Source organism: Hyperoodon ampullatus, assembly GCF_949752795.1.
Source record: "Hyperoodon ampullatus genome assembly, chromosome: 5".
Taxonomy (NCBI): domain Eukaryota; kingdom Metazoa; phylum Chordata; class Mammalia; order Artiodactyla; family Ziphiidae; genus Hyperoodon; species Hyperoodon ampullatus.
The window spans coordinates 146,186,052-146,211,823 of record NC_136918.1 but is presented as its reverse complement, the minus strand read 5'-3'; the positions used below and the strand labels follow the sequence as shown (position 1 = coordinate 146,211,823).

At 55.1% G+C, this 25,772-nt stretch overlaps 3 protein-coding genes across 6 annotated transcripts in view; 2 read left to right on the top strand and 1 right to left on the bottom strand.

Annotated features, from left to right (window-relative positions):
• Positions 1–1,206: 1,206 nt before the first annotated feature.
• Positions 1,207–12,095, top strand: LOC307053856 (uncharacterized protein C21orf58; the record flags this gene model as incomplete). Its single annotated transcript, XM_079705311.1, has 6 exons — positions 1,207–1,526; positions 3,691–3,855; positions 5,771–5,839; positions 6,741–6,852; positions 11,375–11,496; positions 12,045–12,095. The coding sequence occupies exons 1-6, from the start codon at positions 1,488–1,490 to the stop codon at positions 12,093–12,095; spliced, it is 558 nt and encodes a 185-aa protein (XP_079561437.1). The 5' UTR covers positions 1,207–1,487.
• Positions 12,096–16,728: 4,633 nt separating this feature from the next.
• YBEY (ybeY metalloendoribonuclease) lies at positions 16,729–22,082 on the bottom strand. 4 transcript variants are annotated; one of them, XM_079704566.1, is made up of 5 exons: positions 22,066–22,082; positions 21,498–21,728; positions 19,705–19,833; positions 18,393–18,461; positions 16,729–17,342 (listed from the first exon to the last, which is right to left on the bottom strand). In XM_079704566.1, the coding sequence occupies exons 2-5, from the start codon at positions 21,705–21,707 to the stop codon at positions 17,256–17,258; spliced, it is 495 nt and encodes a 164-aa protein (XP_079560692.1). In that variant the 5' UTR covers positions 21,708–21,728; positions 22,066–22,082; the 3' UTR covers positions 16,729–17,255. The 4 variants fall into 4 exon arrangements, with proteins under 4 accessions (XP_079560692.1, XP_079560693.1, XP_079560691.1 ...); XM_079704567.1 differs by lacking the exon at positions 18,393–18,461; XM_079704565.1 differs by lacking the exon at positions 16,729–17,342 and having other exon boundaries at positions 18,054–18,461.
• Positions 22,083–23,180: 1,098 nt separating this feature from the next.
• The window catches only part of MCM3AP (minichromosome maintenance complex component 3 associated protein), a gene marked incomplete at its 5' end in the record, with an annotated part of 40,723 nt that continues 38,131 nt past the window's right edge, over positions 23,181–25,772 (top strand). Inside the window, 2 exons of the mRNA XM_079704673.1 lie at positions 23,181–24,402; positions 24,649–24,872. Of these exons, the coding sequence (XP_079560799.1) occupies positions 23,181–24,402; positions 24,649–24,872 (1,446 nt within the window). The remainder of the gene's footprint in view (positions 24,403–24,648; positions 24,873–25,772) is intronic.

The window sequence follows — 25,772 nt, the reverse complement described above, 5'->3', positions numbered from 1 at the left end:
CCCTGGTGCCACGCAGAGTTTCCTGAAGTCTGCAGGGAGGTGGTGGTCGCACCCTGTCTTCCAGTGTTCTGGCCTTTACTCCCGTCTGGCTGGGAGGATCCCTAGGAAAGGCCAGGGGCTTGCTGTCCTCCTGGAGGCCATAGCGGGCTGAGGGCAGGGGTGGCAGCCCCTGTGGTGCGTGGGGGGTGGATGCCATGCCCCTCCCCCACCCCATCCTCTGGGCTCTGTCCTCCCGGCCAGGGCTGCGCTCTACCGTCGGGCCCCAGCTGCTGCCCACTTTTTCCTTCCCCAGGAGCCCCGCCTGGCCACACCTGGGGATCAGCAGTGTTTACTGGTAACCCCTGCATGGGGACAGGTGGGGCCTGGGAAGGACTCTCAGTGGAAACCTGGCAACCGGGCCTCTCCATGTCTGCGGCTCCTAGCAACCACCATGGCGATGCCAGACGCTGTGCGTCCAGGGCGTGTGTCCCCACCCCCACCGCCCCGCACGCTCTTCTCTGGCCGTAGAGCCCAGCGTGGGATTCCTTCAGTGACCCCAGGGTTGGGCTGCTTCTCTCTGGCTGAGCGGTTCTTCCAGAGGGAACTGAGACGGGGAGGGAGTGGGCCCGTGGCGTCCCCTCCTGTGGCCCCGGGATGCTGGACTCCTCGGTGGCAGATCGGTTGACTCGGCTGACCCTGAAACTCCTGGAGAAGGTAAGACAGCTGGGCACTCGTGTTTTTAACAGCTTGTTACAGAAGCACGGCTTTGAAAGGTAAGACTATACCTGTAACGAGCCCAGTTCCAAAGCAAAACCCTTTTCAGCGGTTTTAGCCTCGTAGTGAAGAACTGTGGTTCCTTGGTTTTTCTTCTTTGTGTTTGTACAGAACCAAGTAGGTTCTCCTGGCAGTTTCTGCAGCCAGGAGGCAGGCCCGCACCCACAGGCTGGAGCACTGCCAGGGTGCCCTGATACTCCCCCTCGGGGCCTCCCGGGTTCCGAGTTTCAGGGTGCGGCATCTCGCGGCCAGGCCTGGGGCGGGCAGCCAGTGGACGCCCTCAGGCCGGCCTCCTTCTCCTCCTCCGAGGATCTGCGGGGTCCTCACGGCTCCCCCCACCTCACCTGCCTGCTCTGTTCTTCTGCCCCCGACGGCTGCCCAGAGCAGCAGCAGGGCTCGCCCCAGAACAGGCCCCGACAGTAGCTGCTCAGCCCAGGGCTCAGTGGGGCAGTCAGGGTGGTCAGGACACAGAGCCGGCCTGGTCAAGCTCTGCATACAGCCTCCTGCAGGGACCTGTGGGTTTCAAGGTGGAGTGTGTGTGCATCGTATGGAGAGTGTGGCCTCAGGGTCCCACGTGGCTGCCTGCCCCGCAGCCCACCTCACACACTTCCTGCTCCCAGCCCGTCTGTCTGGGCGCTGGTGCCCGGCCTGGCCCCCCACACCGAGCCTGCGCCTGGAGCACAGTCCTCGTCCTGGTCTCTTCTCCTCACAGAAACTGAAGCAAGAGCGCGAGGATGTGGAAGCGGGTTCTGAGGACCCCCACCTCACGCCCGGTAAGAGCCCCGGGCTGCTTGAAGCTGCGCAGGCCCCGGAGCAACCTCCGGTTATGGCGAGACTGTCCTCTAAACTTCTTTACTTTCAGAGCGGAAAGGCCTTTTTTGTGTCTTTAACACACACACACACACACACACACACACACACACACACACTCATATCGTATCACATCCAGCCTGCATACCCTGGAGGGCACGTTCATCATTCCTGTTTCACAGTTGAGTGCTAGAGACACAGAGAGGTTAGATAACCAGCCCAGGCTGCCCAGCTTGGATCGCAAGTGGCCACACCTGCATCAGACCATGTTGCCCTGAGCTTGCTCTGCAGTGTGGGTGTGGAGGGCCTACCCCATCCGTGTCAGCCTGCACATCCTCGGGCACCCAGACCAGATGCCCCGTCGTCCCCAGCCTGGCTGGCGGTCAGATGCTCAGGCCACAGGACCCAGGGCAAGGACTGCTTTCCCTGGTGATGGGCTCCGGGCTCAGGGACATCTAGGCGAGGTGCTGGGGAGACACTGCTTGTTCTTTACTATGTGGCGTAGCCCCTTGTGCTGCGGGGGTTCCAGGCAGCTCCCAAGTGCAGCAGACAGAGCCCAGGGCCCAAATCCAGATAGAAAAAAAAAAAAATCCCAAACCAGGTCACATGACCAAGGACAAGCGCAGAACATGGAAGAGTACAAATGGGCCAGGGAAGTGGGGACTCCTGGAGGGGGAGTGGGGACCCCAGAGGACAGGCAGCCCGGGCATCGCCAGCTCTAGGGGGAGGCGGCAGGCCTGGGGGGAGGGGGCAGGCCCGTGCACCCCGAGGAAAGGAGCTCAGGGACCACCAGAGGCGTGGTGTCCAGGACACTGCAGGAACCGTTCCCTGAGGCTCCGTGGAACACGCCAGCCCACAGGCAGCTTGGGGCTGCGGGGTGGCTCCAGGTGACGGGAGGCTGGGCTCTCAGTCCCATCCCGTGAGGGCCTCCTTCCTCTCGCTGCGTCCCGTGGAGCCCGCGGGACCTTCCGGCAAAGGTGCAGGAGCAACACGGTGCTCGGGCCCCGGGGGAAATCCTCACTCTGCAACTTCCGGCTCCTGTCCCGGAGCAAGACAGAGCCCCCCGAGAGACTGAGCTCCCCGGGTGCCCCCCACCATTGCCCACGTAATCCCCACAGGGCAGCCCCCCGAGCTCCGTCCCCAGGCACCTCCCTCCTTCTCTGGGACAGGCGTGCAGGTCCCGGGGGTGGGAGCTGCCGGGGTCTGCAGTGCTGAGCCCTGAAGCACACGCTTCCCTCCAGGAAATGAGGATGGGCCAGAGGCTGCCCTGCGGAGCGCTCTGAGGATGAGGAAGGACCTTCTGCAGAGACTCTGGGTAGGCCATGTGGCCACAGGGAGCCTTGGCCCGAGCTCTCTGCAGCTGAAACTGTGGCCTGAGCTCAGAGCAAACACGGGCCAGTGGAGGTGGGGGCCCTTCTGGAACCCGTGCTGGTTCTGATGTTTGTGACTTGGGGGCGGACAGCTGATGGGCCGTGAGCAGCTGAGGGGCGTCGCTCCCCGATCACGGACTCCATGGAGAGAGGAGAACTCGCCTGTTTCCCAGAGGCTGGGCTCTCGCAGGGGGCTGTGAGCTGAAAAAACTGCTGTGGTTGCACACGATCAGAGGTGGAAATGCCGTGTGAAGGGTCCCGTTTCCCCGGAAGTGGGATTCCAAGATGACCAGGGCTTCATCCAAACCAGAGGCACCAGCAGCAGGGAATGACCATGGGAAGGGGTGCATTCGGGTCCAAACGATAGTTGTGATAAACTCACTGCTTTGTAGTCAAGTCGACCTGGAAGCATGCTGGAGAGACGGAATATCCTCTATAGGCTGGAAAAAGTCGTTTGGGGTCAATTTCTCCTGTGTGCACCATGCAAGGGCCTTCAGGTTTTGCCTCCAGGGCCTGGCTCAAACTCTGACCCAGCTGCGCCCTGGGCCTACCATCTGATCATGCACCCGGGTGGGGTGGGAGGGAGCCTGGTGCACAGGGGTGGCAGGTGGTCCTGGCGCCGCTCCCCCATGGGGGGGCCACACGCCTGTGCGCTGGCGCTGTCATGCCAGGCGGGGTGAGGGCCTGGGACACGCCAGCCCGCTCCAGGTGTCACAGCTCCCTGCCTCCGAGCACGGGCTCTGCTTTGGCGTTGCAGGAACAGCACCTCCTGGAAGAGGTCTCCCGGGCCCGTGCCTGGAGGGGGCTGGACGGAGGAGCCCGTGGGTCAGTGCTGCCCCCAGAGGTGCCCCCCGTGGGTGTCCACCCCGCTGCCTCCCCGGCCCCACCCACCCTGGACCCACCGCAGATCACCCAACACCCAGTAAGTCTTCCTCGTGGTGAATCTGGGGGGCAGAACCAATGCAGGGAGGGTGCCACGCCCCCAGAGACCTCTCACCTAAGCAGGGATGGCGGTGTCTCCACACCTCCGTGTCTCGCCTCTCTCAGCACCTTAGGGAAGTGCGCAGAAGGGGCCGTGGGCTAAGCAGCGGCCGTGGCTGCAGTCCATGTCTGGCTCTGTCGGGGCTAATGTGTGTCATCAGGCCTCACAGGTGCCCTGAGAACTGGCTGGTGGTAGGGGGTGCTTATCTCCTCATTACAGGTGAGAGCCTGGGGTCCCAGCTCCGCCCCACGTCCTAACCTTTGCGCTAGGAGCAGAAGTATTAGGGGGTTTCAGTATCAGGAGGGCCTGAATTTGGGGAAGAAGTGTGTCCGCTCCTTTCCGAAACTTCATGATGACTGGGGAAGCTTAGCCCCCAGACTCCAGGGCAGAATTGTAAAAGGTGGAAGACTGGTCCACTTCTGAGAGCCTCACGCCTACATTCAGCATCCTGGGTTACAAGCGACGGGAAAGCAGCTCTGACTTTCTTAAGCAAAAGGGATTGTACCGGGGGCAGCTGGTGCCTGGCGGGCAGCGGCCTCGGGGGTTGAGTGCGTGAGGAGAAGACAAGGCAGGAGGTGGGCGGGGCCAAGTTGAGAAGGTTCTGGATCGGCTGGCCAGGGAGGTCGGTGGTGCCCACAGGCTGGGTCCGTGACCTGGAGGGCGTTTATCCTCTGGGAGGGGACCTGGCAGCCCACGTGGAGGTAACAGAGAGGGAAGGGGCGTGCCAGCAGAGCCCCCAGAGCCCCCTTTGCCCCAGGAATGGTGGGGTGAGGGTGTAGGTTCTGGAGGCTCCCCCAGTCCCAACGTGCTCATACTTACTGCAGTTCCTCAGGCCCAGTCATGCTTGGGTGTTTCAGTCTCAGCCCCAATGACACCACGAGAGCAAGCAGGGGCCTTGGTGGTTAGGATGAATGTCCCAGAGACTCTGGGGTAGGAGGCCCCCTCTGCTGCGACAGCACCACCTCTGGGACTGCCTGCTGGTCTGTGCAGGGCGGGGGGTGGCCTGCGGGGGGTGGCCGACTGTGGCTACAGGCCAAAGCTGGCTGCCACCTGTGTCAGTACAACCTGTGAACCGAGAGGGGTGGTACACTGTTTTTTTTTTTTTTTTGCGGTACGCGGGCCTCTCACTGTTGCGGCCTCTCCCGTTGCGGAGCACAGGCTCCGGACGCGCAGGCTCAGCGGCCATGGCTCACGGGCCCAGCCACTCTGCGGCATGTGGGATCCTCCCAGACCGGGGCACGAACCTATGTCCCCTGCATCGGCAGGCAGACTCTCAACCACCGCGCCACCAGGGAAGGCCGGGGTGGTACACTTTTAAATGTTTGGGGAAGAATCAGGGGAAGAGTGATAGTTTGTAACACATGAAAATGATATGAAACACACATCTCAGGGTTCGTAAGTGCTTACATGTCTGGGGCTGCTTTCCAGCTACAAAGGAAGAGGTGAGCAGTTACAACTAAAGCCCTGTGGCCACAAAGCGGAGCGATACACTGTCCAACCCTTTACAGGAAGTTTGCCAACCCTGGTCTATGCCAGCCTTTCCGTGAACTGAGAGAGAAGGGACAGGGAGGGCCTCGTGCATCCGGAAGAGGATTAAAATACGAATCAGCACCTGGCGTGCGCCCAGAACGTTTGTGCATTATTTTAACTCAGGAGGGAAGCCAGAGGGTATTTCCATGCCAAGATCCTTGGATGCCTCTATTAAAGCAGAATTAATGGAAGCAGGGATGAGCTTAGCCCACTAAAGCCGGGAAACGTGGGAAACATGAAAAATGCCATGTCTTACTCTGCTTGGGCTCCATTACAAAATACCACAGTCTGGGCGCTTAAACATCAGACGTTTACCTTCTCACAGTCTGGAGGCTGGACGTCCCAGATGAAGGTGCCAGCCAACGCAGTTCCCATGAGCGTGCTCTCCTGGCTGGTGGGTGGCCGCCTTCTCACTGTATCCTCACGGGGCAGACAGCATCTGGTGTCTCTTTCTCTTCTTACAAGGACACCAGCCCTATCAGACTAGAGCCCCACGCTTACGACCTCGTTCCCTTTATCACCTCCTCACGGGCCTCATCTCCAAATGTAGTCACTTTGGAGGTTAGGGCTTCAGCATATGAATTTGAGGGGGGACAAACATTCAGTCCATAACATTCCATGTCCTAAGTGATACCCAGACTCAAATATTTATCTATTCAGCCATCTGTTTAACCTCTAGGGTTTCTCATTTAAAGTCCCCCATGGATGGCTGGTGGATGGATGGGTGTATTTTTGTATTTTTTATTTTATTTTATTTTATTTCTTGGCTGTGTTGGGTCTTCGTTTCTGTGCGTGGGCTTTCTCTAGTTGCGGCGAGTGGGGGCCACTCTTCATTGCGGTACACGGGCCTCTCACTGTCGCGGCCTCTGTTGTTGCGGAGCACAGGCTCCAGACGCGCAGGCTCAGTAGTTGTGGCTCACAGGCCTAGTTGCTCCACAGCATGTGGGATCTTCCCAGACCAGGGCTCGAACCCGTGTCCCCTGCATTGGCAGGCAGATTCTCAACCACTGTGCCACCAGGGAAGCCCCTGGATGGGTGTATTGATGGATGGATGGATGGTGGATGGATGGTGGGTGGTGGGTGGATGGATAGTGGATGGATGGATGGATGGATGGATGGATGGTGGATGGATGCATGGTGGGTGTATGTATGTATGTATGGATGGATGGATGGTGGGTGGATGTTGGATGGATGGATGGATGGATGGGTGGATGGTGGGTGGATGGGTGGTGGGTGGTTCTGTAGGTCAGTATTCCTGGGGCACATTCAGGTAATGGGTCGTCTGGCTCTTCTAGGCACCCCCACCTCCCACCGCCATCATCCAGCAGCTGCCTCAGCAGCCACTCGTCGCACAGATCCCCCCTCCCCAGGCCTTCCCCACTCAGCAGTCAGGAAGCATCAAGGAAGGTAAGTGTTCATAACGAATGTTGTCATGGGTTTACACAATTCTCTACTGAAAAAATAGTTTTGTAAGCAGGGTAGTCTTTTAGGGCCAGCTTTTGACTACTCAACTGAAGCTATGTATTTAGCAACATGAAAATAATTTCACTTTGAAAAATCCTTACTGATGGATATCCCTGAGGGAAGAAGCCTGGACTCAGATTTGAAAGAACTGTGTTCCAGCCCAACTCATCCAGTGATTAGCTTCAAAAAAGCCTTGGTTAAACTGCTTTTTCTCTTTAAGTAATTTTAAATACTTGAATTTTAGAACAGCTCTATTGAGGTTACATAGAATAAACTGCACACTGTTAAAGTGTACAATTTGATAGTTTTGACACCTGTACACACCTGTGAACCCATCACTAAGTCAAGGCAGTGAACACGGCATCACCTCAGGCACCTTTTCCTGCCGTCCTACCTGTTTTGTCACTCTGCATCAGTTTGCATCTCCTAGATTTTTGTATGAGTGGAATCACACAGTTTGCACTCTTTTCTGTGTGGCTTCTTTCACTCTGGCACTGTTTTCAGACTCATCGCTCCTGTTGGGCGTAGCAAACCATGGCTCCTTGAAATTGCCCAGTGACCTTACATTGTGTGGATGGACTGGTTTGTTATCCTTTCACCTGTCGATGAACACTTGGGTCGTTTCTAGTTTTGGTTATCACCACAAAAGCTCCATGGACACTCACGTCTGAGTCTGGATGTACATTTTTATTTATCCTGGGTAAATATCTAGGACTGGGACGGCTGAATCATGGCAGGTGTGTGCTTAAAACTGCCATGTGTGAGAGGTCCAGTTCCTCAACACCCTCGCCTGCATGTGGTGCGGTCAGCCGTGTTAGTAGGGGCGGTAATCGGTCACTGGGGTTGTGGTTTGCGTTTCCCTGACGATGGGAGGTGTTGAGAGTCCGAGGCTGACTTGTGTGTAGAATCACCTGATGAATGTTCTCAACTCTGTCCCTGGGAGTGTAGCACCACCGTGTACGTGCTACGTGTCAGGCCTGGTCCATGGCGGCCTGCAGCTCCCCAGGGGGACTGTTCTCACCGTGACACACACGAAGGTGGCCTGGAGTGTAGAGGGGACAGCCCGCTGGTCTCTCCTCACCACGCTCCTCGGTTTTTCCAGATGAACTTTAGTGACTGTCAGGCTCTAGAGGTGAACCCAGCATACCCTGTGCATACGTGTGTGTGTGTGTGTGTGTGCGTGCACGTGCAAGTGTCTGTGTGTCTTTAAAAAGTGCATTTAAAATCACTGGTAAAAAAGAAACAGTCAGTAAGTAGCTAGTTATTCAGAAAAGTAAAGTCACGTTCCTTACCCCACTCCTTATACCAAAACAAATTCCAACTGGATCAAATATTTGAATGTAAAAATAGGGACTCTCAAAAGTACTACAACAGCCCCTTTGGAGGACTGCTGGGCTGCTTCCTATGAAGAGAGACACGCGGCTTCTGGAGCTCCACCCCACCCCACCCCCCGCGACCGCTCTCCACATCAGCTCTACCTTTTCGGAAAACTTCACAGAAAAGACACTGGTATAACGTCATGCAGCAAATACATTTGAATTAGCTCACCCTTTATTGTATCTCAGACCGTCCTCCTGGAATCCCTTCCTATCATCTGGGAACAAGTCTTTTACAAGGTCCTGCAGGACAGGCTTTTGAAGCTGCCTTAGTGTTCACTTTCTTTTTATTTCCCCTTGTTCTTAAACACTAGTTTTGCTGGATATTCAAGTGTAGGTTGATAGTTATTTTCTCCCAACACTTTCTAAGGACCCCTGTGATGACATTGGGACCACCCAGATAATCCAAGATAATCTCCCTATCTGAAGATCCTTTTTAAAAAAAATTAATTTAAAAAATTGTGGTAAAAAACACGTAACATAAAGTTGACCATCGTAACCATGTTTAAGTCGTGCTAAGTATATTCAACATTGTTGTGCAACAGATCTTTAGAATCTTCTGTCGTGTAAAACTGAAACTCTGTCCCCAGTGAACAGGTTCCCATCCCCCTCCCCCAGGCCCTTGCGCCCACCAGTCTGTGTTCCACCTTCTTGATTTTGATTGGGCTACATGCCTCATAAGAGTGGAATCACACAGTATTTGTCTTTCTGTGTCTGGCTTATGTCACCGAGCATAGTGTCCTCAAGGTCCATCCATGTTGTAGCCTGTGTCAGAGCATCCTGCCTCTTTAAGGCTGAGTAATATCCCACTGTGTGGCTGGACCCCATTTTACTTATCCCTTCATCCGTGGGTGGAGACTCCGGTCACTTCCATCCCATCTCAAGATTCTTAACTTCGTCACCATCTGCAAGTCCCTTTCGCTGTGTAACGGAACACGTTCGCAGGTTCTGGGATCAGGATGTGGATATCGCTGGGGCCATTCTTTAGCCACCACGCTATTCAGTCCCTCAAACTGTGGGCCCATCTGGGGGGTTGGGCGTTCCGTTTCTGTGCCGCAGTGCTGCTCTGCGTGCCTTCTGGTGAATGGACGTGCTCGTGTCTGTGGGGCACACACCCGGGGATGGGATGGCTGCTTAGGAAATACTGCCAGACAGTTTTCCAAAGTGCCTGAACCCATGTACACCCCACGGGAGGGGAGGAGAATTTTGGTTGCCCACAGCAACTTACCAACACTTGATGTTTTCAGAATTTTTCATTTTCACCAATCTGGTGGGCAGGTCATGGTAGCTTATTCTGGTTTTAATTTGCACTTCACCTTTTTGTATATTCTTGGCCATTTGAATATGCTTTTTTGTGAAGTTCCCATTCAAGTATTTTGCCCATTTTTCTTTCAGGTTTTCTGCCTGTCTTATTGGTTTCTAGGAATTCTTTATGTATTCTAAAAATGGGTCATTTTGACATATGTATTGCAAACAGCAAGTCCTTTTTGTGGCCCTTCCACTCTCTTCATGGTGTCTTTGGATAAACAGAAGTTCTTAATTTTAGTGAAGTTCAGTTTTTCAGGCTTTACTCTTTATGGTTGGTACCTTTTGTGTCCTGTTTAAGAAGTCTTTACCCGTCAAGGTCAGGAAGACGTTCTTCTGTATTTTCTTCTACGGCTCTGTTTGCCTTTCACATTTAGATGTACGATCCACCTGCAATGGATTTTTGTGTGTGCTGTGAATTAGGGATCAATGCTATTATTTTTGCCATGGATACCCTGCCCTTTATTTGACCCCCTGCCCTTTATTGAAGACTGTTTGCCCACTGCACTGACGTGTGCCCTGGTGGTGAGGCTGTAGACGTGGGTCCATTTCTCTACCCCCCCATCTGTCGACTAATCTTTTCATGCTCGATTTTACTCGGGGGGGACCCTGCGGGGCTGATGGGGAGGGTTCCCTCTCAGAGGGCTCACTGTGGGCGGGGCTGCCCCAGGCCCAGACCCACGTGGGTCTCCTCAAGGGCCTCTGCCCCCTGTGGGGCTGCCAGACTCAGCTTCTGCACTAGCAGTCTGGCTTTGGCCCCCTCCCCAGAGCCCCCCGGCCCTGTGCCGACACCTGTGCCAGTCAGGGCTCTGCAGAGAAACAGAACCAGCAGGGTGTGTAATACAGCGAGAAAGACATGTTTTAAGGAATTGGCCCACGTGACTGTGGAGGCTTGGCGAGTCCACACCTGCAGGGAGGTCCGGGAGAGCGGCCTGAGGGGGAGGCTGTCTGCTGCAGCCCCAGCCCCAAAGCGCCTGTGGGAGCCCCAGCCCAAGCCTGTAGGCCCCATCTGCTTGGCTGCGAGTGTGAGTGGTCCTTAGAGGCTCGCTTTCCTTTGGTGAGGCCAACAGAGCCTAGAGGGCCACCTAATTTCCAGGGCCTAGTTGCTGTGGAAAGAAGCAACATTTATGTCCCACACTGAGCAGATTGCGCGTTTCCTAGTGTCCCAAGTTGGTGAATGTATATTAGCTTCCTGGGGTGGCTGCGACAAAGCGCCACAAGCCGGTGGCCTAAAATGACAGCACAGTGTCTTCCCCCAGTCTGGAGGCTGAGGTCCAAACTCAAGATGCGGCAGGTCCTGGGGAGGGTCCTTCCTGCCCCTCCAGCTCCTGGGGCTCCGGGCGCCCCTCCAGCCTCCGCCTGCCGCCTCTGCATCTTGCCTCCTCTTCTGTCTCAGAGCTCCGTCTGCCTGTCACTCAGGAAGACACTGGTCTTGGGTTTAGGGCTCCCCTGGGTGATTTCATCTCAAGATCCTTATCATACCTGCAAAGACCCTTTTTCCAAATCAGACCACATTCAGAGGTCCTGGGGATTAGGATGCGGATACCGTCGGGGCCACCACGCAGCCCAGCGGACGGACGCCAGGAATCCAGTAGCAAGAAGGCTCCACCATCCGTAGGGCTCAAAAGGACACGTCTGAGAACACACCCTGGGACCTGCAGACCCATTGGACTCCACGCTTGCGCGTAGAGCTCTGCGTCTGCTTCCCCTGAGTTCCGTTGCAGGAGTGGCCCGGTCGGCGACGGCCGTCCGTGCATGACCGAGCCCTCCGTGCCCTCCCTCAGACATGGTGGCGATGATGCTGATGCAGAGCGCGCAGATGCACCAGATCCTCACACAGAACCTGATGCTTAGAGCCCTGCCCCCATCAGCACTGGCGCCCGCGCCCCTGCGCCTCCCCGCACAGGTAGGCTCCACACCCAAACCAAGACCAGAGGACCTGGTGGCTCCTCCTCCAGAAATCCATGCATCTCTGTAGCTCTGGAAAACGCATTTCTGGCTCCGGCTCTGTGCTCCAGCTTGAAGCTCCCCAGAGCCCCCAGCCCCACCCGGATGAGGAACGGGTTGCCCAGTTCAGGGCCCCGACAGCGGCCCCCGGAGCTGGCTGAGCTCTGCTGGAGCCTGTGCCCACCCTCACGCCCTCTGGGACCCCTGCCCACCGCTGCCCTGACCCTGACCCCATCCTGAGTCAGGAACCACGTGGAGGGGAGGGGAGGGGAGCCCAGGAGCAGCCGGGGGCCCGCTGAAACGTCCCGGTGTGTGTCATGCTGAGGACCCGCAGTGGGCTCGCCCCGCCGCCCTGCGAGCCAAGAGGCAGAAGCCGCCCTCTGTGTACCACCATTACCACTACGCGCCCCCAGCCCCGCTGCAGGCCAGCCCCACGCCTGGCTCCCCGGCGGGTTACTCCACGTGGCCCCCGGTGGTCTCCGCCACTGCCCTCCCTCCTGCTGCCAGCTTCCTGCCCACAGTGTGGCACATGGCCGGTCCCTCAGTGGCCGCCCTTAGCACGTAAGTCCGGGCTGGGCTCCAGGCCAGCCTCCTGCACCTGCGGGGCGGGAGGACCCCAGGGCCTGGGTCGCCCCTCCTCACCCTCTGTCAGGCCTGTAGCTACAGCAGGAGCCTGGGGAGGCCTTGCCAGCTCCCGAGGGAGGGGGTGGGGGTGCGAGGTAACCCTGGCAGCCTCAGTCCTAGTTGCCACAGCTGGGTGTGGACCCCATGCCCTCCTCCCAGGGGAGCTGCCCGAGGCGTGGGTCATTTGTCCAGCCCAGCAGGGGAGGGCCCAGTATAAGCCCGGCTGTGAGGGCCCCCACCGAGCCCTGGCGGCGAGACCCACCTGAGCATGGTGTCTGTGAGCCAGACCAGGGCAGCAGCTGCATCCAAAGACACCCTCCTTCCTCTAGGGCGGCGTCCGACTGTGTCCTCCCAACACAGGCTCCAGGCCTGTGACCCCACGGCGGGCTCGGGTAAGCGGCAGGGACTCGTGCTCCCCCAGGGGGTGGGCAGCCGCGGCCCTGGATGCGGGGCGGTGAGGGTCACGAGGAGACACGGGGATTTCATCAGGAGTCACGGCTCACGAGCCAGGAGAGGAAAGGTCGACTGATGTAGCCACACCAAGCTTGAACCTTCCCGGGGGAAAATGCCATGAGCAGAGTGACACTCGTGGTGCCCGGTGGCCCAGGGCAGAGGCTCCGGCTCCTCACAGGAAAGGAGCAGCTGCAGGACACGTGCCTGGTGTGTCTGTGTGAGGGCAGGGCTGCCGGCTGCTTCACTCATGTCGCTCCTCCTCCTGAAGCCAAGCACCGAGGCCGGGACGAGGTGGGGCTGTCTTCCATCTGCCTCTGTCTGGATTCTCCCCACGGGACCAGTTACCTTTACTCCACTCTCTGCTCCTCTTTTATTTTTTTCTGGTGGAATTATGCTCCCTGGCTGCTTTAATATAATTTTCTCGCAAATGCCATTTTCAAGTATTATGCATGTTTTCATTGGCCCCTTTTGGGATATATCGTCTCTTTCCCCAAGTTCCACACGAGCAGAAGCCCGGCTCCGGCCTTGCATCTTTGGACCCTCGCAGTTGCCCGAAGGCTCATCAGAGGAAGCGAGATGACCTTGGAATTGCCCTTTGGCTGCACACAGGCTCCCCCTGGGCTGACCTCGCCCCGTGCAGCTGCCCAGCGAGGAGAGGGCCGGGGCCTGGGTGCCTGAGTGCAGCTCGTCTCGACAGACGGCCGGTGTCTTGTTAAATGTGCAGTTAAACGTCTGAGCCGATTCAGGGAATTCCCATTCAGTTTGACGTTTTCTAACATGGCTTTTCCCTTTGGTTTTATTTCTCAACGTAATTATTAATTCAATAGAGGGAAGAGATTTGACAGAAGTTCATCATGTTTGGATGGTCTGGTAAATTGGAAAAACCCAGTTTTGTTCACCTCCCAAGTCCGGAAAGCCCCGCTCTTCCCTCCGGTGTCTTTTCTCCCCTGTGAGTCTCCTTTACTTTCACACAGGACATTTCACTTCCGTCACCAAATGTGTGGGGTTTCCCCACATCAAGCAGTCCTCTGTGACCCCCGCACGGGTGTCCTACAGTTCAGTCCAGTTCTGACACCACCCACGTGGAGATGGTGTCGGATCCCACAGGTTAAGGGCTCAGTCACAAATCCAGGCTGCCACCTGTGTCCCCGTGGAGTGGGGTGCGTCACCCTCCCGGTATGTGGCTGTGTCTGCCGACCCGGCCCCCCCCGAGCCTTATGCTGTGGGGACTGCACGGAGGCCTGATCCACGGGCACCTCCATCTCTAGTCCCCTCCCCACTCTGGAGAATGGGCGTGGGGTGGCGCTGTAAGCTCCAAGGTTCTCATCCTGGCTCGGTCTTCCTGGCGACCAGCCTCCACCCAGGAGCCACCCAGAGTCACCTCATTAGGACAAAAGGGGCTCCTGGTGCTCTTGTCACTTGGGAACTTACGAGGAGCCCCACGTCAGGAGCCAGGGACAGATACCAACATACGTGCTTCCTACGACCGCACACCTGGCCTTGCTGGGTCAACCGGGATGAAGGAAGCATGTTCCTGAGTCCGGGAGAGTCCGGTGCCGGGAGAAGCCCGGCAAGGTCACCACTGGGGGGGCCTGCAGGAGGGGCGGTCACTGCTGAGGAGGGCCCGGGGGGAAAGCACCCCGAGGCATGCCAACCTGGGGCTGAAGAGGTCCGAGCAGGCCCTGGGAGTGAGGGTGGGGCTGCTAGGGAGGCGGGTTCTGGGGTCCGGGTGCCGGAGTACAGTGGGGGCATGGCGTGATACCGCAGCATAAGACGACATGTCTATCTGGTTTTGTCCTGGTTCCTGGCACAGAGCTCGTGTGCTAACGAGGTGACCCAGGCGCCGGAGAGCTTCAGGATGGGGCTGGTCGCAGGAGAAGCCACAGCCCTGAGGAGAGGCTGGAACTCAGGCCCCACCCCCAACCTCAGGGAGGGGAGAGGGGCTGCAGGCTGAGCCGATCACCTGAGGCCGGCGAGTTACTCAAGCCCTGCCACCCTAACAGAGCCTCCACAAAACCCCTAGAAGATGGGGCTGGTGAACACATCTGGGGGGTGCACCCACCCCAGCTCCACGGGGACATAAGCTCCCAGATGTCACCCTATGGACGCCTCCATCTGGCTGTCCATCTGTGTCCCTTGTAAGAAACCAGTGTCTCCCTGAGTTCTGTGGGCCATTCTAGCTAATTACTGAACCAGAGGCGGGGGCCGTGGGAACCCCTGACTTCTGGTGGTGTTGGACAGTGGGTCCCCTGGTCTAGAGTGGGGGGGCAGTCTTGTGGGCCGGAGCCCTCCGCTTGTGGGGGCTGCACTGGCTCCTGGCACTTAGTGGCAAGTGTTGTGAGAAAACTTCCTTTGACCAGCTGTGCCTGGCACCCTGGCGGGTCCGCTGGCGGAGGTCCCCCTCAGCAAGACGTTGAGGACACGAAGCAAGAGGCACTGCACGTGCTCAGTGGCCTGCGGACCTGGCGCGGCACCTCCAGGACCTGGCGCGGCACCTCCAGGGCGTCACGGCCTTGGGAGCTGAATCTAGAACACACCCAGGACAGTAAAGGGCCGGGGATGCTGGCCACACCCAGAGCAGGAGCCCTGCTCTGGCAATGCTGGGTTTGCAGGAAGCTCTGGGACGTGACAGCACATGCCCGGGCGGGGTGGGCAGGAACGACCAGCAGAATGAAACAGAACAGAGGCCGCGCAGCCGGCAGGCGGCACGGCTGCTGACGGACCGTGGGGCGGCCGTCTCTCAGATTCAGGTCAGAAGGACACTTGCTCGTATTCTGTACTCAAATTCAAGGCATGTTTTCAACCATATATAAAAACACCCCAGAATTAATAAGAAAAAAGAAAAACTAGTTGAAAATGGGCAATAAGACCTGACCAGTCACCCTTCTGGTGGAGGGGATGCCGATGGAGAGGGTCACTGGTGACAAGAGAAACGCAGGATGGCCACAGTGCACATGTGGACACCATCCAAGTGGAGGGTCAGGGCACACGCAGGTTGCTCGGTACCTGACACCAGGTAGCAGGACCTGCGGGCCACTACTACGGCTGCTGGCAGGGACAAACCATCCAGCCCTGGGGAAACGCTCACAGGCATCAGCCTATAGAGCTGGACCTCCCACCTCCAGCTCCCAGCAGTTCTGCTCAGGCCCGTACCCAGGAGAAAACCTGCCTGTGTTCCGGACGTGACCAGAGGTTCTGGAGGGTCAGCTGTAATGGCAGGTACAGAACTCCAAACACTCGCTGATAGGACCAGTGGGTCTCAGGACCCCTTCAGTCCCTTCAAAAGGCCTGGGGAGAGCTTTGTGGGATTACCTTTGGTCTTTGCCATGTTAGACTTTAAACCGAGAACGAGCTTAACTGACGACAAACAGGTCATGTGGCCGATGATTCAGGAACGTGACAGGGTCTGTGTCCCCGAGAGCCAGGGAAAGTCCAGGCTCAGGACACAAATCCAGTGGGAAACACGTTTTCATGTTTCTGAAATCGATTTATGGGAGAAACCAAATTCTTAGGATCATAGTACTTGGGGTTTCAGGGTCTCCGAGAGGCCGTGTTTTCTCGCCGTGACCAGTTCAGAGCTCCTTGCAGGGTCTGTGGCGCTGTGGTCGGTGCTCGGAGGCCCCGGGCTGGCTCGGCGCCCGCCCCTTCCAGAGCTTCTCCCGCCCGTGATGCCCGAAGCTTGTGCACAGCTCTGGATGAAGCTTTGGGGTAAACTCCTGGGTTTATTTTCATATTCACACGACAGGACATACTGACAGGAGGGAGGCTTTCCTACAGGAGCATGGGACGTGGCAGTCGGAGCTCTGCCACGCCGGGGCCACGGCAAAGGACTCGAGCACAGTCTGTGAGCAACTGCCTGACCGGGACCGATGGGTAGGGGTGGGTGATGGCAGGAGGCGTGCTGAGGGTGCCCTGCGGGGGTAGGCCTGGCCCTGCGGCCACCTCGAGGGTCAGCCTTGTCCCTCACCTTGCAGAGGCACCAAGCAAAGGCTCCAGGCCCCAGCGCTCCTGAGAACTGGATGGGACCGAATCCAGCAGGATTCCAACGGGAAGTGGGGGCAGGCCCACCTGGGCTGCTTGATTTGTCCTGAAGGGATGCAGACGTGGGAGATGCCACTTTGTCAAAGGCAGAGCCCCAGGGAGGAGGCGGCCGACACGCCCCACCTCTGCATCCTGAGCACTTGCAACTATTTTATTTACAACGCTGCAAATAACACACCTACTGTGTCCTGAACAAAGAAATGAGTGGAAATTTCTCTCGGTTTGTTTTTTTTTTTTGCGGTATGCGGGCCTCTCACTGCTGTGGCCTCTCCCGCTGCAGAGCACAGGCTCCGGACGCGCAGGCTCAGCGGCCATGGCTCACGGGCCCAGCCGCTCCGTGGCATGCGGGATCTTCCCGGACGGGGCACGAACCCGCGTCCCCTGCATCGGCAGGCGGACTCTCAACCACTGCGCCACCAGGGAAGCCCTTCTCTCGTGTTTTAAGAGGCTAGTTCCACTTGTGGAATTCAGCACCTGCTAGGGCTGGCACTTGTGCAGCCCCACAGGACAGCAGTGGCCAGCAGGGACCTCGGCGTGGGGAGCTCTGATCCCTGGGGCCCGGGGGGGTATCCACTTTCTCTCCACATGGCGGCACTTCGGTCAGAAGAGGCCCCTGCTCAGGGGCTGAAGCCTGGTCCCTGTGTGCCTGCTCAGCTCCTCGAGAACCTGCTTCTCCTTCTGGTACATCTGAAACAAAGGGGCGGAAACAGCTCCAGATTGGCCCAGAGGCCTGGTCTCCTCGGGCCCTGGCGTTCCCTCCCCGAGGCCTGGGGCCTCCCACACAGCCCAAGGCAGGCGGCGGTCCCAGTGCACAGGGAGCACCGATGTGCTGCCCGGTGGCGTGTGAACCCTGCAGGGGGCTGGGGCCGGGTGCTGGGGCGGTGGTCTCATGCATGAAGAGGAGCGCCTGCCTGGGTCGCAGGAGAAGGGGCCAGACTGGGTGGCCCGGCCCTGAAAGCACTGCAGCGGGTGTGTGAGGACGGCCCCCCAGGGCAAGGGCAGGCTGGTGGGAAGCGCGCTGGAGGCTTTCCTGAGATGCTGCCGGCGTGTGGGAAGCAGTGGGGCTGAGCAGGGGAGCCAGGCGGCCACAGCAGGGCTGTGGGGCGGGGGGTGGCGGGGCGGAGGCAATGCGGAGCCAGGGTGTGGCCGGTGTGGACCCAGCAGCCTAGGAAGGCCGGGGAGAGGCCCATTGCCTGGAGACTACCTCGTTAAGGAAAAAATGCTTTTCTTCTCTGCTGTTCAGGGAACCCATCTGATTACGAAGATAATTCGAGTTAATATGGTGCATTTACTAACACAGACCTTCGCAGACAGAGTAAACACTGGCAGCCTTGCAGGAAACAAACTGCCACAGAACTTTACCTAACAGGTCTGGATCAGACACCTGCACGCTCTAAATCCTGTTTCCATTGACAAATACCTTCACAATGTCTCTTGTAAAGGTTTTTTAACTTTAAGCCATTTGAATTTTATAGAATTTATGGAATGTAGTGTCTCTCCTCAGACCTTTCTTTCCACGGTGAATAAACAATGCAGTTAACAGCATTTAGAGAGTCCAATATTTAAGACAAACACTGTCTTTTTATAAAGCAGGCATGATAAGTTCCTTATTTCACTGCGTTTCTCCATTTGGTTTTCATACTTGACTGCAAGGGGCAGGTGGTGCAGCCCCGGCTCCTGGGGCCTCGGGCTGCGATGCCCCCTGTGTGTGTGCTGGGGACAGGGGACGGCTCCTACCTTCTGCCACTCGGCCTCCGTGCTGTGTGTGAAGCCCAGCAGGTGACAGAGCCCGTGGGTGGCAGTCACCTGTCAGAACAATCAAGAAGCTGCCTCAGGGGGTGGTCAGGACCAAGCCATGCGCCAGGCAGGAGGGATAGGAAGTCAGGGAGAGCTCCGTGGATGCCCGGTGGGAGGTTAGGAAGCTTCCTCTGGGCCCAGGCAAGGCTGTGGGCAGGTGGGGAGGTCACAGGGCTGGGGTTTGGGGAGCAGCAGGAGGCCTGGCCGTGGCAGGATGTGAAGATCAGGATCTCCTCTGGGGTGGGGTGGGGTGGGGCGGGGGCAGATGGGTGGGCAGCTGTGGAGACATGGAGGACCAGGGCAGGGGGAGGGGGAAGGTGCCCCGGGCCGTTAGAAGGTGCCAGCGTGCAGCTGGGCACCAGCTGGGAGGACGGTGGCTTGGCCTGGCCCTGTGCCGGGGGATGAGGGCCCTAGGAGTGTGGGCTGGCCCTCTGCTTGGGGTGAGAGAATCCTCAGGAGGTGTGGGGGAGTGGAAGAGGTCCACAACTGCCCCCCAGCCCAGAGCCCCCAGGGGTGCACAGCTGCTGGCCACAGAGATCCCAGAGCAGAGACCTGTGCTGACTAGTCCTGTCTATGCTGCAGTTGCCCCAACTCCCAGGGAGAAAGCACACCCTCCTCCTGGCAGCACCCTGATGCCTGAGCACAGGGCGTCTCGCTGGGAAGCTCTAAGCTCTGCTTCAAGCCTCGGAAGCACTAGGCTCCCCAGAGATGATAATTCAGGGTGTGGCTGTTCGGCCAAAGGAAAACACCTCAGCTGAATCCACAGGAACGTTAAAACACGACTCAATCACACACCACTTTTCAGAACACTCCCACCACCCTTCGTGGCATCAAGCTGAGGAGACAGATCTGAAGGTCCTGGAGGCCAGAATCCTGCCTGCTTTGGGCAGTTCAGGAAGAAGCTCACGCAGCAGGTCCGAGCTGGCCAAACACAGCCTGCTGATCTCCAGACGTAAAGCTAAGAACAAGGCCACTTTTGGGGCTCCCCCTCCTCAGTTATACACACAGATGCTCCCCGTCCTCTCCCCTCACCCAGTGGTGCCATGGGGCACACAGACCCCATGGCCCAGGCTCTCCTCTCTGAGGGATGGTGCGAGGGTGCTGCCCCTGTCTGGGGGTCTCCCCCAGTAACCTCTGTCCTACATGAGGACGATGGTGTGTATGCCCGTGTCGTCTCCACCTCTTCTCACGGCCTGGATGGAGGACATCAGCCTTTGCTTTGACAATCAGGATCTGTCATTTCAGCACTTACAGTCAGGATGTCATAGTAATCTTCATTTTCTCTGCAGTGCTGGAAGATATACTCCACTCCCAGGAAAAGATCTCCTAAATTATAGTCATCTGGAAAATCAGGCTGGGGAATTTCGCCTGCTTTCAGATTCTGAAAATGAGGAAACACACATTTGGAGAACACGACCTCAGAACACTAACCGACCACAGGCCTACAGATTTCACCCCGAAAGACCCTGTGTCACTAGTCCCAAGGCAGACAAGTTGGGAACCGTGGCAGAGACACTACACACGACTGACTGAAGACGGTCCCACGCTGTCAAATGAACCTTCCATTTCTTTCATCCTTCCTAAGGCACAACCACCCCGCTCCCTAACTTCTATGGAGCTAAATCACCACATCGATACAAGCTTACGTTTCTGTGTTTTCCAGTTGTCGTTTTGTCCTAAACAAATCATCTTTCTCATTTTCCCACATAAAGACCATAAAGACCAGTCCATTCAGTTGAGGCCTGTTCACACTAAGCCAGTCACCTATGGCTTGATATTTAGGGTGTTAATATTTTTACTTCCTATCAGGGAAAATGATAAGTGGATACTTTAATATATTTTTATATTACACATTGAACATTTTATTTTCTTTCCACTTATTTCCTTAGGTATGACACTAGTGGATTAAACAGTAATCAAGATTTACTTCAAAAAACCATAATTCAAAAAGAGTCATGTACCAAAATGTTCATTGCAGCTCTATTTACAATAGCCCGGAGATGGAAACAACCTAAGTGTCCATCATCGGATGAATGGATAAAGAAGATGTGGCACATATATACAACGGAATATTACTCAGCCATAAAAAGAAACGAAGTTGAGTTATTTGTAGTGAGGTGGATGGACCTAGAGTCTGTCATACAGAGTGAAGTAAGTCAGAAAGAGAAAGACAAATACCGTATGCTAACACATATATGTGGAATTTAAGAAAAAAAATGTTATGAAGAACCTAGGGGTAAGACAGGAATAAAGACACAGACCTACTAGAGAATGGACTTGAGGATTTGGGGAGGGGGAAGGGTAAGCTGTGACAAAGCGAGCCAGTGGCATGGACATATATACACTACCAAACGTAAAATAGATAGCTAGTGGGAAGCAGCCGCGTAGCACAGGGAGATCAGCTTGGTGCTTTGTGACCACCTAGAGGGTGGGATAGGGAGGGTGGGAGGGAGGGAGACGCAAGAGGGAAGAGATATGGGAACATACGTGCATGTACAACTGATTCACTTTGTTATAAAGCAGAAACTAACACACCATTGTAAAGCAATTAGACTCCAATAAAGATGTAAAAAAAAAAAAAAAAGATTTACTTCAAGTAAACTGTCAGATTGCCTTCCGAAAGGGCTGCCTTAATTTATGCTGTTACGAACAGTGTGGGGAGCCTCGGATCGATCATTCACATGACATAGGGAGTGACCTGATAGATACCGCGTATTTGTTTAACATATTCACCCAATTCTGTCCTTTTATTCTCAGAGTTATTTAAAAGTTTTCAATCGATACATATGCATTATTGAGTCACACTTAAAACTGCAGAAGCACTTTCTCTTTAATTCACTGATACAGAACGTGGGGTCGGGGGGGCAATCACCTCCCCTCCTCCAGCGATAGGATCTGATCAATAAGGGATGGTCACACGGTACTCTCTCCTTTTGTGTGTATTTGAAAATTTTCAAAGTAAAACTTAAAATCATGTCTGTGGTATAATTAACAGGGATTTACAGAGGAAGGCAGGCCAGACAGGAACAGGAAAACAGCTTTTACCTCGTGAAATGGAAAGGAAAGCACATCTGTTGGGGTATCTTTGTCTCTGTAGATTCTATTAATCTGCTGAATCTTTCTGTTGTCGACACAGACGACCCCCAGGTCGAACCTCTGCACCCCCAGGGCTCCCCGCACCGCCTGCACCTTCTCGCGGAGCCGCGCCCGCCTCAGGGGCACCGCCCGCTGCAGGTTCCTCACAACCAAGCTCATCGCGGCCGGAGCCACCGCGCCCTGTAAAAGGCAGACAAATCAGAAAGCCATCCTAAGTTCTGTAGAAACACCCGCGCACACACCCTCAATTCATCTCGTTTGGTGGAATTCGTTGAAAAACGTCATGGAATGTCCCTTTCACCATAAGGAAAGCGTAACACGGAAAGACGTGAACACGCCGTGGAGTCAGGCGCGCGAGACAGACGTCAACAGCCACTAGGAAACCGGGGCGGCGGGGAGGAAGGGCCCAACGGTGAAGGGGTGCACAGTGGGGGCGGGGCGGGGCAGGGGGCGCCCCGTGGGCTCCGGGCCGCCCGCGGGGAACGCTCGCCGCCCCTCTTCGGGGAGAGGAACTTACCGGGCGGAAGCCGGCGGGCCCACCGGAAGCGCCGCCGCCGCCGCCGCCCGGCCAGAAAGCGGAACCCGAGCGCGTCGGGGCCCAGGCGCGGGACAGACCGGAGGTGGGGCCGCGTAGCTTTCTGCTCGCTGCGGGCAGTTAAACGGTGAGTCTCTGGCTGTCGCGGTCGTTGTGTGCGGCTCCAGCCCGGCGCCAAGGGGCCTTGGGACGGTGGGTGGCGGCGTCCCTGAGCCGGACGTTGATCGCGGCGCGGGGCCCTGGCGGGCGGAGGTCTCCCCCTTTCCCGCCGCCGCGCCCGTGTCGCTAACGGAGGGGGGGCCAGGGGCGCAGGGCCAGGGGCGCCGGGAGGACAGTGGGGGCGCGGGGGAGAACACAGCGGGTGCGGGGCCACGCACCGCGCCACCCGAGGTTTGGAATGCGCTGTACCGGTGCCCCTGTCCCTCGGCGGTCTGGGGTGGGGCAGCCTCTCTGCGTGAGCACTCTTGTTGTTCAAGCCAGCTCCTGGGGGTAATCGCCCGCGTGTAAAAACGCAAATTATTTCTTTGTCTGGAAAGAGTATTTGGTGCTCTGGTTACTGGGAGAAAAATTAGACGGGAGGAAACACTGAAACACTAATGTTTTAACAGTGTTGCATTCTAATTCTCTGGCTGTCGAGACTGAAAGACGTCAGAAACCTCCTGTCTTTCAGTTGAAAAGAGTAACGGCATGTATTTTCATATTGTTATTTGAGGTTTTACCGTGAATTGACCGATTCAGTAAAATGTTTTGAATGTTTGTTTTTAGTTTTAGACGATCATGCTTTAAAGCTCCGTAACAAAGTAATTTATTCGTACCAACTTCTACCCCGTACTCAAAACCAAACCAAACCAAACCAAACCAACCCCACCAGTTGGCTCTCAGAAAATAAGAATACTTAGCCCTTTGCTTTACCTGACATGTGATTAAAAATTCTTTTCTTAGTCTTCCAGCACTACATAGCTGTGATGGGCTGAATTTTTGTCTTTCAGCTTATTGTGAAGATGAGGGGGAGCTCCCTAGCTGGACAGATCGTTTGAGGAAGGGGACTACTTTTCTGCGCGGGAGTATTTATTACCTTCCAATAATTGGATCAGAAGATGAATCCAGCTAATCCTTTCAGTGGGCAGCAGCCTAGTGCTTTTCCACCGTCTTCCAGTAGTTCCATAGGGACGTTTCAAGCCAAGCCACCATTTCGGTTTGGTCAGCCCTCTCTTTTTGGACAAAACAATACATTACCCGGGCAGAGCTCAGGATTTTCACAGGTGTCCAGCTTTCCAGCATCTTCTGGACACAGTCCTTCTTCTTCAGTGCAAACAGTAGGATTCTCCCAAACCTCAAATGTTGGACTCTTTTCTGGACTTGAACACATTCCGGCCTTTGTAGCTACCTCTGGGTCTTCAAGTTCATCTGTGCCTGGAAACCCAGGATTTAGTTTTAAATCACCCAAGCTTGGAGCATTCCCAAGTACTTCTACTTTTGGACCAGAGACTGGAGAAATATCAAGCTCTGGTTTTGGGAAAACAGAATTTAGCTTTAAACCTCTGGAAAATTCAGTGTTCAGACCAATATTGGGGGCTGAATCCGAGCCAGTGAAAACTCAGAACCAAATTACTTCCGGATTTTTTACATTTTCCCAGCCAGTCAGTAGTGGACATGGGGGACTGGCCCCATTTTGTTTTTCTCAGGTGACAAGTAGTTCAGCCACCAATTCAAATTTTACCTTTTCAAAGCCAGGTAATAATAATTCATCATCATCTGCCTTTACTTCTGCTTTGTCAAGTCAAAATGTGGAGGAAGAGAAGAGAGGCCCCAAATCACTATTTGGAAGTTCTAACAGTGGCTTTACTAGCTTCCCCATATCTTCTTCAGGGTCCTTGGGTGAACCCTTCCCAGTTAGCAAAACAGGTGTCAGACAAGGATGCGAAGAAGCCGTTTCCCAAACGGAGCCACTTCCCAGCCTCATGAAAGGACTGAAAAGGAAGGAGGACCAGGATCGGTCCCCACGGAGGCACGGTCATGATGCAGCAGAAGATTTGGACCCTCTGTTGAGGGGCGATCATCCTCCAGAAAAACGACCCGTCCGCTTGAATCGACCCCGGGGAGGCACTTTGTTCGGTCGGACAATACAGGATGTCTTCAAAAGCAATAAAGAAGTAGGTCGCCTGGGCAACAAGGAATCTAAAAAGGAATGTGGCTGTGCGGAGTCTGGGGAAAATGACCACTTGGCCGTCCCAGGAGGCAGTCAGTCTGTCCTGGCACCTTCCCAGCTTCCAGGTGTGAATAAAGAGGAAGAAACTGAAAGTAGAGATAAAAAAGAAGGTGCGCTCCAAAAATGTACAAAGTACAGTAAATTCTGCTGGCAAGTTCTTGGTAAATTTCCCTGGGTGTTAGTTTGAATTTCGTAGTAACCCCCCCTGTAAACGTTAGGGATCCTAACATACCATAGGATCTCAGAGCAGGTCTTACATCCATGAAGATTTCCTTTGCTCTTACCTGGGTGGTGCCTCCTATTGTTTGAAAACATTGCATCTGATACATTTCTGTGCCCGTTCTCTGATCCCCTAGATTCTCTAAGAGGAACTGCTGGCCGTCAGAGTAAAAGAAGTGAGAGCACAGACAGTCTTGGGGGCTTGTCACCTGCTGAAGTCACAGCGATCCAGTGCAAGAACATCCCTGACTATCTCAATGACAGAACCACTCTGGAGAACTACTTTGGCAAAATTGCTAAAGTGCAGCGCATCTATACCAGGCGCAGCAAAAAGCTTGCAGTGGTGTATTTTTTTGATCACGTGAGTACTCTGACAAAGTTAGAGTGAACTTTGTCACTTTAAAACTTGTTTTTTAAAATCTATCAGTTATTTTCTTGCTAGAATTTAGAAAAGTTATGTCTTAACTTAGAGAGACCGGAATAGCACTATTTATTTCATAAGTCAGAGTCATTTGTGAAAAGCTTGCAATCCCCACTGAATGCAGTGTTCAGAAATGATGGGTGAATGATTCCCGTGAGGTCAAAGATTTCTCTAAAGCACATGGGAGTGTCCCTGTAACCACATAGCACTTCTTCAAACTTGAGTTTTCTTGTTTTGTTTTTGATTTTGTTTTATGTGGTTATAGTACATCATCACTGTAAACATTCAGAACGATACAGAACAGGTAAAATCTTCTTGTAATCCCATCCTCCAGAGAGAACTGCTCTTAATCGTTTATATACCTTGACTTTAAATTTGTGTATATGCACGTGTACGCATAACACATCGGTTGTAGGGTGTACACTTACATGAGCTGCTCACATTATGTAGCTTTATATATTTTGTTATTTTTTCTGAAGATTCTTGTGGGGAAAAATTACGTTCTATAAAAAATTGGAAAGCATGTTTTCATACTTTTTTCAATGATAGAAGTATTACCTGTCAACATAGGGAAAACCCCAGAAAGTCCCATGGCAGGAGGCATGAAATCACCCGTAGTTCTATCCTCTAAGATATCAACTGTGAAGACTATGGTAGACGTCTTTGTAATTATATAGTCACCTCGTTTTTACACAAATGGGATCACAACCACATACACCGTTTGGTAACCTCTTCATGTGGTAATCTTTAGTAGCTTCTGAAAGCCATGAGCAGTGTAGATGGGAATGGGGTTGTTAAGTGCTACATGGCATTCTATCTATCCAGTTTACCAACTTGGCT

Bases quoted from the DNA above. Each gene is read 5' to 3' on its own strand.
- YBEY (XM_079704565.1), bottom strand. From the start codon at position 21,707: ATGAGCTTGGTTGTGAGGAACCTGCAGCGGGCGGTGCCCCTGAGGCGG. The intron at 19,834-21,497 runs GTAAAAGCTGTT...CCTCATTTTCAG, and splicing joins TTTCCTTTCCATTTCACGAG to AATCTGAAAGCAGGCGAAAT. The intron at 18,462-19,704 runs GTAAGTGCTGAA...TTGTTCTGACAG, and splicing joins ATTACTATGACATCCTGACT to GTGACTGCCACCCACGGGCT.